General features: G+C 35.9%; 2 protein-coding genes across 2 annotated transcripts; both read left to right on the top strand.

The window, feature by feature from the left end:
* The first annotated feature begins 148 nt into the window (after positions 1–148).
* LOC147558901 (proteasome subunit alpha type-3-like) lies at positions 149–4,054 on the top strand. The gene is made up of 10 exons (XM_086660657.1): positions 149–412; positions 492–531; positions 656–739; positions 1,605–1,678; positions 2,287–2,373; positions 2,482–2,566; positions 2,707–2,753; positions 3,282–3,347; positions 3,462–3,552; positions 3,813–4,054. The coding sequence occupies exons 1-10, from the start codon at positions 309–311 to the stop codon at positions 3,882–3,884; spliced, it is 750 nt and encodes a 249-aa protein (XP_086516783.1). The 5' UTR covers positions 149–308; the 3' UTR covers positions 3,885–4,054.
* Positions 4,055–8,655: 4,601 nt separating this feature from the next.
* On the top strand, positions 8,656–12,471 carry LOC147558900 (ubiquitin-conjugating enzyme E2 22-like). Its single transcript, XM_086660654.1, has 7 exons — positions 8,656–8,861; positions 9,988–10,151; positions 10,384–10,525; positions 10,610–10,687; positions 11,118–11,230; positions 11,394–11,497; positions 11,948–12,471. Exons 2-7 carry the CDS (start codon positions 10,149–10,151, stop codon positions 12,306–12,308), a joined length of 801 nt encoding a protein of 266 aa, XP_086516780.1. The 5' UTR covers positions 8,656–8,861; positions 9,988–10,148; the 3' UTR covers positions 12,309–12,471.
* Positions 12,472–13,478: the final 1,007 nt, after the last annotated feature.

Below are 13,478 nucleotides of genomic sequence, written 5' to 3'. Positions count from 1 at the left end.
TTGACTGACGGAATAACTCAAAAGGGGGCCAAAACTGAAGCTGCCCATCTTTAGGGGGTGATTTTGGTGAGTTGGTCGTCTTTAGGGGGGTAAAATGGAATTAACCCATCAATTTTTGGGTGCGGGTTGTACCGGTCTTTTACAGCTCGAGTGACCCGTGAACTTTGGATCGACCATTCTCTTTAGTTTAGTCTCACTGGGTTTCTTGAAATCGAAGAAACTCTTTTCTTATATTTTACAGAAAATAACACAGAGAAGAAGAAGAAGAAGAAGAAGAAATAGAAATCAGATAAGTTAGAGAGAGAAAGATGAGTAGCATAGGAACAGGTTATGATCTATCAGTCACTACTTTCTCCCCAGATGGTCGTGTCTTTCAGATCGAATACGCCGCCAAAGCCGTCGATAACAGCGGGTTTACCTCTCATCTCTCTCTCTCTCTCTCTAGTTGTTTCCATTTTTATTTGTAGCTCATGATCTGAATTTTTTTGCAGAACTGTTATTGGGATCAAATGCAAAGATGGGATTGTTTTGGTATTGTGACTCAACCCTTTTGATTTATCACCTGTTTTATCTCAGTTCTTTGATTAGGGTTTATATGGTGCTTGGTTGTAATTTTTGTCATGTTGGTTTTGGTGGGTGGGGGGGTTTGTTTTAGGGGGTAGAGAAGTTAATACAGTCAAAGATGATGTTACCTGGTTCTAATCGGAGAATTCATTCTGTCCATCGTCACTCCGGCATGGTACTCTCTCTCTCTCTCTCTATTTGACTTCATTTATCTCTCTATTAGTAAGCTGCTTTCAATTTTTCAAGTGTATTATGCATATTTACAAACTACGATTTAGCTAAGTAAGTGCTGCTTAAACTATTTAGGGAGGAACCAAAATATATGTAATATGTTTCCGAACTAGTTTGTCTTGGGAGCTCCAGGTGGGAAAAAGTTGAACGGTTCCAACGGCCTAGTGGAAATAAACTTATTTTATGGTTACCCTATTTCAATATTATAGATATGTGATTATATGTATGAACTATGATGTTGCATTATTTCTTGAAGATTAACGAGTTCATGTTAGTTTAGGGTAACAGTTATACTCATGGGAATTGGGAAATTTATGCATACTGTGGTGACCCCTCTTTGTTTCTTGAAGATTAACCAATTGTAGAAACGGTTAAGTCTGTATGGTAACTGGTGGGATGTATGTTGGATTTGGGAGTTTCGTTAAAGTCCTGTGAGGGTTCGATATGGTTCTTCATTTACTTGGGGTTTTGAATTCCGGACTTATTCTACAGACTAGTTGATTCTTCTGTTTATTTCTTGGAAGTATGGGATAGATGGTAAAGGGTTTGCCAATTTGGTGTTCATCAAAAAGAATAATGCATTTTTTGTAATTTAAAAGAAAAATTTCAATACTAGCTACTAAGACTTGAGATCATCAAACTTATTGCCTTTTATTTGGTAAATTAGCCAATGTACTTTAATACCCACACTGACCTCCAGCAGACCAACATTTTTTGGTAATGTGTTTTTAGTTTTTACCAAATTTAGTATGTTCTTACTTCATATTTAACTATTGATGCTTAAGTTAATGAAGCATTGTTAATTACAGGCAGTGGCTGGATTAGCTGCTGATGGAAGGCAAATTGTTGCACGAACAAAATCTGAAGCAATTAATTACGAAAAGTTTGTATTCTGAACCCTGTAATTTTTTCATACTACATGTGTCGTATGTTGTGAACTTCTATCTGGACAATACAATTGATAGCTTCAAAAGAACATTGGCGCAACCACACACACTTAACACCCATGGTGCCTGTATCGCCTAAGGCGTAAGAAAAAGCTCATGCACAAGTGAAGCAAATACAGAACGGTTTATAAACCAATAAAGTGCGTAAAGGACATTTAGGTTTCGTTAGAACCTCTAGTAAAAAAAAAAAGAGAGGGAAGATATAAGCCTTTTTTGTTGGTGTGTCGTGTGGGTGGGTGGACGAGGGGACAAGTACTCGATTAGAGGATCAGATCATCAGAAACTCCATGACAAATTTTGTTTTGTACGAAATGGTCTTTCGTGGTAGCTGTCTTAGTTTAATTGACAGTGTTGTTACTAGATTAATACTTGATATATATTAATTCAAATTTAAAAAAAAAGGTTGTCAGACTCGTCACAAGATGTTCAACAATTTGATAGTACTTCTACCTCATAGCCTCTAACAAATATCCGAGGAAAAACAATTTAGACCGACTGCTTATATATAGTGCAAATATTAATGTACAGTTTCCATTTATTGCAGGACATATGGGGAGCCGATACCTGTAAAGGAGCTAGCCGAGCGTGTTGCGAGTTACGTTCATCTGTGCACACTCTATTGGTGGCTAAGGTATGTCATTATATATTCAAAAATTAGTACCAATTAACAAATTACTTTCTCTTTTGTGCTATATATTTCACACTTCTTTCATGACCACGGGTGCCTATGGTGATGCAGACCTTTTGGATGTGGAGTAATTCTTGGAGGTTATGACAGAGATGGACCACAACTCTACATGGTTGAACCTTCTGGCATTTCCTATGTGAGTAAATGCTACAAACCAAGCCTTAATTATTGTTTGATATTCGTAACATTACTGGACTTGAAATTTGAAAACATAATATGTTTTGCATATCTAGCCAACCGTCTCTAATTTATATCTTGCCTTCAATTTTGTTCTAGAGGTATTATGGTGCTGCAATTGGGAAGGGGAGACAGGCTGCTAAAACGTAAGTAGTAACACAGACTGTTGTATTTCAGAGATTATGAGATACTCATTCGATCAATTGTCAGGATGATCAAAATTTTCATGGTTGATATGTGTTCTCTGATGGGAAAATGTATCCTATTCAAATTGTTAATGTTTGGAATTTACCTCGTCTCTTGCGGATTTTTATTTTGTCTGTCCATTGTTACCTTCAATAATTGGGAGTTTCAGAAGTGGTAGTGGTAGATGTGATCATTCAGGAAGTCAGGAATGGGATACCTGTTGAAAATGTTAAGTCTTTCAGTTTTATCTACCAAGTAAGATGTGTATACAACACTGGTTTGACCCACCAAGTACCATCACCGTTTATGCCCATTTTTGTTAATCACGACACGGTGTTGGCTTCATTCATTGTGTATCATCCACTTGATGGTCTAATTGCTCTTTTATCTTTCTAAGCCTACAAGCCCTCCTGGTTCTAAGTTTCTCAAATTGAAATGATTCAAGCATTCAATTCACTTTCTGATATGTTTAATTCTGATTTGGACAGAGAGATCGAAAAATTGAAGCTTTCTGAAATGACATGTAGGCAAGGGGTTATTGAAGTTGCTAAGATGTGAGTACACACTCTTTCAAAATCTTTGCACTCTTTTTTGTTTCACTTTGTATGATTAATGCTCTAAATTCTAATATATCGGCTGAATGTTTGTCTCCCTTTTCTGTTGTGCAGAATTTACGGAGTGCATGATGAGGCAAAAGATAAGGCCTTTGAATTGGAAATGAGCTGGGTATGTGATGAATCAAACCGCCTCCATCAGAAGGTAATATTATTCTTTTCAGTTAAGATTAAACCGAAATTCTTCATACTGAATCAATTCTTCTTCTGAAGTGATGCTATATTGCTATTATCTATTTATTCTATTAACCGTTATCGGCAAACGCAATACAACTAAAGCTTACATCGACAAGTTAAGGCTCTTACATGATAAAATGACAGTGCTTTTGCCCTCGCACCTAATCTTTATATTGTTTCACTATTTCCAATGTATATGTTTGTTTATGTTCTTTTTTGAGGTTTCAGGTTCCAGATGACTTGCTAGAAGAAGCCAAAACAGCAGCAAAATTGGCATTGGAAGAAATGGATGCCGACTGATGATCAAAACGAGCTTATTTCCTTGTAGTGAAACATTTAATTCTTAAATCTCTCTGTATTTGGAGTTGTCCTGTGGGTTGAGAATCAAAATAGTGTTGGGTTATCATTCCTCTCATTTATGGACTTACATTCCATTAGCCAACAACATGCAGGGACTACATTTTCTTCAATTCTGAGGATTTCATCAAGTATTTTATATTGCTTTTATCCAGACATATAAATAAGGGAGTGCTTTGGGCCATCCAGTTTTGGTTGGGGGCATGAAGACTTGGGTCAATCTGCTTTTGGACACCCCTCTTAAGCTCAAGAGATCGTCAGATCGAGTTTCGTTAGAAGCAGTTTGCCATCTAATAAAGTAAATAAATTTGTCAGGCTTTAGGCCTCTTTCATGTTGTTGGGTTTTAGGCCTCTTTCATTAATGGTTTAAATTAGGCTGTTATCGTGTTCGTCACATTTTCATAATGTATCAATGTCTTGTAACGAATAACGTAGATCGTAGTCAAATTCTCAAAAAAAATAATCTAAAATTTGGTTTTAAAATCTACAATCGACAGGAGGTCCAAAATTGATTTTTCTTGACCAAAATATCTGTTTGCTTGTAAAATCTCGTAAAATTCCAGTTTATGTTTTCTGGGTCCGGATCTCCCACTCATTTCCTAGGCGCAGGATGAATTTATAACCAAGTCCGGTTCCAATTCCAATTCCCTGAATTCACCTTACAAAAATTCTGCTGAAGGGAACCCTAAGAAAATATTAGAGCCCCAATGCGTTTGGATTAATTGGTGTTTAGATCAAATGCGACCAGCCAGACTCTAGTACAAGCTGTTTGAATTATTCAAGGTCAATTATGTTGCATTTTGGACAGGACATAAAAAAGTGACAAATGAGTCGTGGTTTGTCAACTTGTTTGAAATTTCTGTTCAAGTGCATTTGGGTCCCATATTTTGAACAAACATCTTCTCCCCTAATTGAATTCATAAAACAGTCTGAATTGTGACAATAAGTTAAAAGATTATGAAATGTTAGAAAACCTTGTCTAGGCCCTAGGGTTTCGATTTTTCTACTAGAGGGTGGTGCGAAAAGATTGTTGTACTACTCTAAGATGTTGGATTTTGGATTTTGCCTGTCTAATGTTTAATTTTGTTTTGCTATGACTTAAGCAGTAGAGTAGTAGACTACGGAACCGAGAGTGTCACGATTCGTAGATGGAGTCAACCGTGACCGAAAATAACATATAATCTTGAGTTTTTCTTTACAAAGGAGAGTAAACTTGAGGATAAAGATTAATGAGAGAATTTTAGAAAAATTCATAATTGATAATTATAACTCCTAAATCTGTGTGATTGGTTTTACTTCGACTTACTAATTTGTTTTCAATAATAATCATTTTAACGTAGAATACGGCTTAACTTATTATCTCTCTCTCTCTCCTATTCATGGGTGATGTTGTATTTGAATGTTTCAATGACAGTCCAAATGAGATATTAATTTACCTTTCATTTTTTTTCTTTTATAATATCTATTTCTCCAATGATTGACTTCTTTATTCAACCTTATATTTTTCTTATTTCAACAAAAAAAAAAAACCTTATATTTTTCTTAATTAATTTTATTATAGCAATACCTTCTCCGTATATCTTCGAAGACTCGGTATTATTACAAAATGTTATTAAACTAATACGACAAATTAACCATGGTGAATCTCATAAAAAGAAACTGAACTGTCTATATTTGACCAAAACAATCTTGTGGTTAGTTTTCTAATGGTAATAAGGATTATAACTACTGAATCGATAATGGACCAGAAAATGTTTTCTAACATCATAGCATATATCTATATTTCACCGAAGCCATGAAGATCTTGATATTTTGCACCTTTGTTTGTGTATGTTGAATGAATGTTAACAACACTTGAAAGACTCTTACTTTAACAAAAAAAAAAATGACTCTTAGATCTCGATTCTAGAAATATGGCATGTAAACAACAGAAGTGAACCAAGAAAAAAGAGCGAACGAAGATGGAAATGAGATGGAGAATTAGAGAGATAGGGAGAGAGAACTATTGAGTGGTGGCGTACATGTCTCTCTCGATCCCTTCCTTCTCACTCTGTTTCTCCATTTTGAAAACTCAGATCGAAAATGTTAAAATCTGCAAGAACATGCGAGTGGTGGCTTACATGTCCCTATCGATGTTTTCCTTCTCTCTCAAATTTCTCCATCTTGAAACATAGATCGAAAAATCTTAAAATCTTCAAAGAAAAACTATAAATTCACACTCTACTTTTAACTAGATTTAACCATAAAATGATTACATGACAACGGTCTTTTAGAAAATTTATCTAAGAAAAAGTGTACTATTATTCAGCATTGCCCACCACACGGTTCCTGTTTTTTTTTTTTTTTTTTTTTTTTGTTGAAGTACGATTCTTGATCTTAAGCACAAGTGAAGTCCTTTCACCAAAACAAAAATCACCTTAGAAATATCACTGAGATAATGTATGGACATGGTCTGTCTTTCTATAATATGTTCTCCACTCAAAGCACAACTTGGAATTTTAAAATATTATAGAACTTGGGGGGAATCTCTTGACTCAACGGCTGACATCTGGCTGTCAATGTATTGACTGACTCTAGTCTGAGGAGCCGACCGTGTTCTTTTTACCAGTTGTTCACTAACGGCTACTTTATAACTCATTTAAACCCTCTCAAGTCTTAACGGTAATATGGGTCGGTTAATCACACATTCACACCTACTTGTAAAGGTTTAACCATGGTTTGTTTAAAACTTAGAAAGACCATACTACCCTCTCTTAATTGGACCCCTTTTTACTGGATAGTCCAACCTTAAAATTGTCTTACTATAAGCCCCTTGTAATTCGTCGTCTCGTGTATGGAAATAATATTTCCAAAATATTATTTGGGTAATTAACGAGAACATCTCAACTCTAGTATCCAAATAGGGATGCATCTCACTTTAAAAAAAATAGGGATGCATCTTTTTTAAGTCTGATTAGAAACGGCTACTTCAAGCACGTAATGACTCACACAGGAAAAATAAAGACCAAAATAACCTTCTTCGAATAAATTTTTTTCTCTCTCATTCCTCTCATCTTTTGACAGGATTTCGCTGGCGCCGAAGTGGATTAAGTCTCCGTTGTTGAAGTTGAATAATTCTCCGGCACCAAAATCTTTATCCTCATCTCCATCTTTTACCATTTTTGTCTCACTCTTTTTCTACCATTTGTATCTCGCTCTTTTTCTCTTCATTCCTTTCTTTCACAAACTCTGAAACAACCAAAAAAAAATTTGTTCCGTTCTCTACTAAAGATTTTAAAAAGGGGGCATGGATCCTCTTCACTATTGAAGGGGAAGATCTGCTTCAAAAAGGAAGAATAATTTTATTTAAATTTTTAAGAGTTTACAGAAGAGATGGTTCCAAAATGAGAGATACGAAGTAATTATTTTGATATGAATAGATACAAAGTAATACAATTTGAAAAGGTTAATGTGTCAGATAAACTATTTCAGATAACGAGCTATATAAACGCTTCATATAACATAAGATAATCGTCATAAGGAGACTTTATAAAACATAAAATCAATGGTTATTTCCCAAATAGCCCTCCAACTTTGTGACCGGTTTCCTACCTAGCCCCCTACTTTGTCAAAAATACCCAGAGACCCCTTTTTCACTTACCGTTATAACACCGTTAACCAGTCAACATTACTCTCTCTTCCATCTCATTACCTCTCTTTGCCACCCCACCTTCTCGCCACCTCATCGTCTTCTCCGGTAAGGTCGCCGACCAACCAATTTTTCGGCCGACGACCTTCAAATATTTAATTTTTTTTTTATCATCTCTCTTTCTACACACTCCGGCTAAGGGAAACCCTCCTTCGCCGGAGTACCTTGATCTGTTCAAGTAACAGACCTTGATATTTTTTAGAGAGAGAGAGAGGATAGAGAAAATAAAAAAAGCTTTTTAAAAAAATATTTGAAGGTCGCCGCCCGGAAAATTGATCGGTCGGCGACCTTGCCGGAGAAGACGATGAGGTGGCGAGAAGATGAGGTGGTAGAAAGAGGTGATGAGATCGAAGAGAGAGAGAGAAATGTTGACTGGTTAGCGGTGTTATAACGGTAAGTGAAAAAGGGGTCATCTGGGTATTTTTGACAAAGTAGGGGGCTAGGCAGGAAACCGGTCACAAAGTTGGGGGCTATTTGGAAAATAACCTATTTTTTTCAATGAAAACAATTGACTCTTTTGTTTTCAATTCCATGTCATATTTTCAAACATGAAATCACATCTTAATCGAATGGGAAAGAAAGAAAGGTTGTCATCCATAATAGCCAATCGATTATAATTCTTTTCGAACTTCACTAACAAAACATATAATAGACATGTTTCACCGTTAGACAGCTTTAAATTGACAGAAGAACTAATTAGAAAGAAAAAAAAAATTTGTTATCTAAGACAAGTGAAATTTCAAAAATTTTCTTTACAGAAATAGAGGTGGTTAATAGCATTATTATTTTTTTCAATTTTATAAATTAGACTGAATAAATGCATCTATTTGACTAGCCAAAAAAATATGTAATAACATTTTTCATAAACACATGTGTGATTCAGCCTTTGACGATAGGGTTACTTTGGTAACTGTAAGACGGAGGGAGGGTATTTCCTGCGAAAAACCCTAACTGAGGGAGCTAGTTATGAAATAATAAGAGAAGGTTAGTTTGGTCAAATATAAGAAATTAGAAAGCACGTCAGTCGAGGAACTTTTCTCTCTATAAAGAAATGAAGAGAAACAACTTTATATTTTCTCTTCTCGTCGCAATTGAATCCCATTATAGAGAGAGAGAGAGAGAAAATCGCTTTCCGATCTCAAAGAAAAGAAGAAGAAATTCACAAACCCAGAAAGAAAGAAAGAAAACCCTCTCTTTGTTTTACTTTCTCTCTCTAGAATTTGTTTCTTCAGGTTCGCTTCCTTTACCATTACTCTTCTCTCTCTCTCTCTCTCTCTCTCATCAGTTAATCGATTGAAATCTTTGTTATTCTCTGATCTTCTTGGATGGGTCTGATTATTTACTCTCAATTGTCTGAAAAATATTATCTTTTTACTTGATTGTTATCAATCTTATTATTCTTCTCATTCATCATCTTGTTTTCTTTCTTCAAATTTGGGATCTGTTAAAATTGAGTGTGAAATTTGATGATGATGATGATGTTTCACTTCATTCAGTTGTTTCAATTTCTTTTCTACTCATTAGAAAGAGTGATTCTTTGTGTATGCATTATTGTGCAAATTGATATTTCTGATTAGGGTTTCTTTTCTTGACTATTTGTTGCTTTATGTTTTGTTTTTTCTTGTATTATTGTTTGGTTGGTACTATTAAAATTTGTTTCTTTACTACTACTATGAGGGCTTATTTTGATCATTTTCTAACGCTTAGGAATGGGGAAAGCATTTTGCTGCTCTGGGGTTCATTATGGAGATTGAGAAAAACCCTAAATTTCCTGAAGGGTTCTTCACCTCATTCCCAAGTTGGGTATCTGTAGGCCATGACAGACTTTGACTTTCATATCTATTTTGGGTCGAACATTAGGGTTTCTATTTTGGTTCCTATGTTAGTGTTACATTAACCTTTTTAAATTGGTTAAATCCCCATGATATAATTGAGTTGTAAATGTTCAAATAATGCAGAATCTTATCTCTTTTGATCACAAATATGGGTTAAGTTCTCAATTTGAACTTCCTTATAGAGCATGAAATTCTAAGAACTTAACATCCTTGAGCTTCAAATAGATGGAGGAATGCTCTCCTAGTCATCTTGTTTGGAATTGAGATTCATTCGTCCTGAAATTGGTTGTTTGACACTGTTTCACTAGAGAACGTAAAATGTATAGGAAATATTGCTATCCTAGTATAGCTGGGACCAACATTCTTTTTACGCTTGTTAGCTTACTAGTAGGTTACTCTCTATGCTTTCAATATCTTCGATGAATGTTGATCTTGGTGCAAGTGTTGGGATGTGATTTACTTGTTTGTTAGGTCTATAATTTTCTTCTTTCTTTCTAACAATGAAGAAACATGTATTTTACAGGTTTTCGTACAGCTTCGTTGGTATTCGCTGTTTTCAGCTCCTTCTGGCCCTACAAGAGTTTTGCACCAGAACTAAAGAAAGATTTTAGCATTTTAAAGTTGTGATTTCTTATCACTAGCAACACCTAAACTGCTAAAGTCCCACTTGGTGTTTTTTTGGCTATGGTGAGTCTTTCATTCTTCTGTTTTTGCTTTCTTCTATACCTGATTTATTTGTAGAAATGACTAAACCACAAGACCTTGGTTGTTATGAACTTCGATGTGTTAGGTAGGAAACATTGAGCACATATTAGATTCAATCTGATGGAGCCGTTTCATTAGTGTCTGCTTATCTACACTCGTCCAATCTTAGAACCGTTTGGTATAATGCTGTTGTTAATCTACATTTTTGTGTCAGGCTAATGAAAACCTTCCACCAAATGTTATAAAACAACTAGCAAAGGAATTGAAGAATCTCGATGAAAGCCCACCTGAGGGTATTAAAGTAATTATCAATGAGGACGACTTTTCAACTATATTTGCTGATATTGAAGGTCCAGGTATGGGATATATCCTCTGTGATTGAAGTGAGTTTTTCATGTGTGCTATTCTGGACTGAGTGAGAGAGCTCTCTGTATTTGCAGCTGGAACTCCATATGAAAATGGCATCTTCCGCATGAAGTTATTATTGTGTCGCGATTTTCCGCACTCTCCTCCAAAAGGTTTGTTAGACTCCTTGCTTACTAATTCCAGATGTGAGATATTGCGTAGTTGAAGTATAAAACACTAGTTTTCTGCCTACATGGCAGTATAGGTGGGGGTGGACACTCTCCAGTCCCCATGTCCGTTTGTGAGTACTTGACCAGAACACGCCTTTACATGAACCTCTAGAACCGAAGATTAGAGCGGGTCAATTTGAGCGGTTTCTATTCTAAGCAAATAATCCTGAATCGCCAAAAATTCACCATAGACTTCTTCTAGGCTGTATGGAACATAAAATGATTCTCGAGGCAGGAAGATCATAAGTACCTATCTCGAAATAATTTGAACATTTAGTGTGTAATGGCATCAAGGGACCTTGCAAAATCACCTTACAAAATCACCAATTGCTTCTTCAAATATAAATTCATCCTCTGTGTACTTCATCTGTAGGTTATTTCCTGACAAAAGTCTTCCATCCTAATATTGCAACCAATGGCGAGATTTGCGTCAACACACTGAAAAAGGATTGGAGTCCTAGTCTTGGATTGCGACACGTTCTACTCGTAAGTTACATGTTTTATCTCAAACTATTATGTTTTTTGGGTTTATATCAGTTTTTACATATTTAATGAGGAAGCATTTTTGAATAGTTGGAGTCGTACTTTGAACCAACATACACTTTCGTGTTGACTTCTTATCGGTGTTTATATTGGTTGTTACTAACAGGTGGTCAGGTGCTTACTGATAGAACCTTTTCCAGAGTCAGCTTTGAATGAACAAGCTGGTAAGATGTTGCTTGAGAATTACGAGGAGTATGCAAGACTTGCAAGGTAAAATAGATCTTTTGGTTGTAGCTCATGCCCCCGCTGCCTTTTGTATTACTTTATACACTGGAACATCTCACATCTTATAGGACTGCATAATAGCTGACATTGGCCTCGCAGTAGTAGGGTCCACTTTGGCCTGATCCCCGAGTCATACGAGTCTGGACTGAGCGACTCGGCAAGTTCAGCCATATTCATTTATATATAAAACAGAAACCGTATTCCTTTGAAGAAAAACCTAGCAGAAGATTGACAATATTTCTTGTCTTTTATTTTCTAGATTCTGTTTTAGAAATAAACCGATTTATTATGTAGGCATTTGAATTCGCTTTCTGTTTTGCTGCTTGCATCTTGATGTCGGTGAAAAATACCGCCCAACTGAGATGATACAGAGGACAGGGTCGAGGGCTTAGTCTGATAGATTGATTATCTTATATGAGTTTTTGTTTGATGCAGGCTTTATACTGGGATTCATGCACTTAAGCCGAAATCCAAGCCCAAATCTGGAGCCATTTCGGAGTCGACTACTGCCTTGAATGTAGATCAGACAAAATCCACCAGTCTAGTTGACCCCAAAACAAAAGTATCTAGTGTAGAAGTGCAGGCATTGTCATCCACTGTTACTGCTCCTGTCACTGCCGTCTCATATAGTCAGGAAAATCAGCCCCCTGTTGGAGCTGTTGTTGCAGCTGTTACAGAGACAACGCTAGTTGGTGGGCAGACTATACTGGCACAAAAGAATGTAGCTGGACCTGCAAAAGTTCAGGTGGAAAAGAAGAAAATGGATGCTAGAAAGAAAAGCTTGAAAAGATTATAAGAGAGAGAGAAGCTTGAAAATTTTATGAGAGAGGGAGAGTGTTGAGAGGAACAAGTAATGGATAAATTGGCAAGGTGGGGGAATGTGTGCAATGAAAGAATTTGCTTCCAAGTGGGAATGAAACAGATTTTGTGGAGAGAGAAATAAAGTTATTTTAGCCTTAGATTTTACCCATTTCTTAATGTGTTTTGAGGTCATAGTTTATCACCTTAATTGAAGTCTTTTCATTGTCTGCCACCCTGTTTTTCACTCATGTGCCAACTCCCCTCATGTTTCCAGAGTTAGGGTTTCTTTAAGAACTTTACAGCATCTCCAATGCAACACTCAAACTCTAAATCTTAGAGTGGCACATGGGATGTTTTTGAGTCTCTAAAATCCATCTCCAATGCAAAACTCAACATGAATCTCTAAAGCGATGTGTCAAGATTCATTTTAGAGATCCTTAAGAGGACACTCTAAGAGCATCTCCAATGCAAAACTCAAAAAAATCTCTATTTATCCTATGTGTCAAGTTCCATTTGAGATTCTCACTCCTAGGTGGCGTTAATAGAGATCCTCAATTTTTTTTGTCTCCAATGCAAAACTCTAAACTTATCTTATTTACTTAATGTGGCATAGTTATTTTTGTAAATAAGTAATAAGTTATTTTAGAAAATATAGAAGACTCGATTTCTATTGGTTGAAAATCAAATATTGATGAGTTGAACAATTAGAGATATCTTAAGAGGACACTCTTGAGATACCTCTATTCCACCCTCGACGCGTCATCTTAGAGATCCAAATAGAGTGTTGCATTGGAGAGGATTTTTAAGAAAAAGCTCTAAAAATCCTAAGTAGCACTCGGAGTTTCTAAGATTGAGTGTTGCATTGGAGATGCTATAAGTTTAGAGTGTCCTCTTGAGTTTCTCTAAGTGCTACATAAGCAAATCAATTAGTTTTAAACTAAAATATAGGTTTTTAGAGTTTCTCTTGAGTGTTGCATTGGAGATGGTTTTGAAATAGAATGTCTCTAAATGGCCAAATAGGAAAGAGACCATTTAGAGATCCATTTTTCACACTTGACACATAGGATTTTTAGAGTTCTTCTTGAGTCTTGCATTGGAGATCTCTAAGGGTTTCTTTAAGAACTTTGGCACAAAGTAGGATAAAGTTGTCACTAGAAACTCAAAG

This window comes from Eschscholzia californica, unplaced genomic scaffold (genome assembly GCF_041429995.1).
Source record: "Eschscholzia californica isolate CP2 unplaced genomic scaffold, dmEscCali1.0.p SCAF_2, whole genome shotgun sequence".
Lineage (NCBI taxonomy): Eukaryota > Viridiplantae > Streptophyta > Magnoliopsida > Ranunculales > Papaveraceae > Eschscholzia > Eschscholzia californica.
Note: the sequence above shows the minus strand (reverse complement) of the source record. Positions and strands in the feature narration are given on the sequence as shown.

Coding starts and splice junctions, on each gene's coding strand:
- LOC147558901 (XM_086660657.1), top strand. CDS start 309: ATGAGTAGCATAGGAACAGGTTATGATCTATCAGTCACTACTTTCTCC. Junction 2,567..2,706: donor AACCTTCTGGCATTTCCTAT/GTGAGTAAATGC, acceptor ATTTTGTTCTAG/AGGTATTATGGTGCTGCAAT. Junction 3,553..3,812: donor CAAACCGCCTCCATCAGAAG/GTAATATTATTC, acceptor TTGAGGTTTCAG/GTTCCAGATGACTTGCTAGA.
- LOC147558900 (XM_086660654.1), top strand. Junction 11,231..11,393: donor GATTGCGACACGTTCTACTC/GTAAGTTACATG, acceptor TGTTACTAACAG/GTGGTCAGGTGCTTACTGAT. Junction 11,498..11,947: donor GAGTATGCAAGACTTGCAAG/GTAAAATAGATC, acceptor TGTTTGATGCAG/GCTTTATACTGGGATTCATG.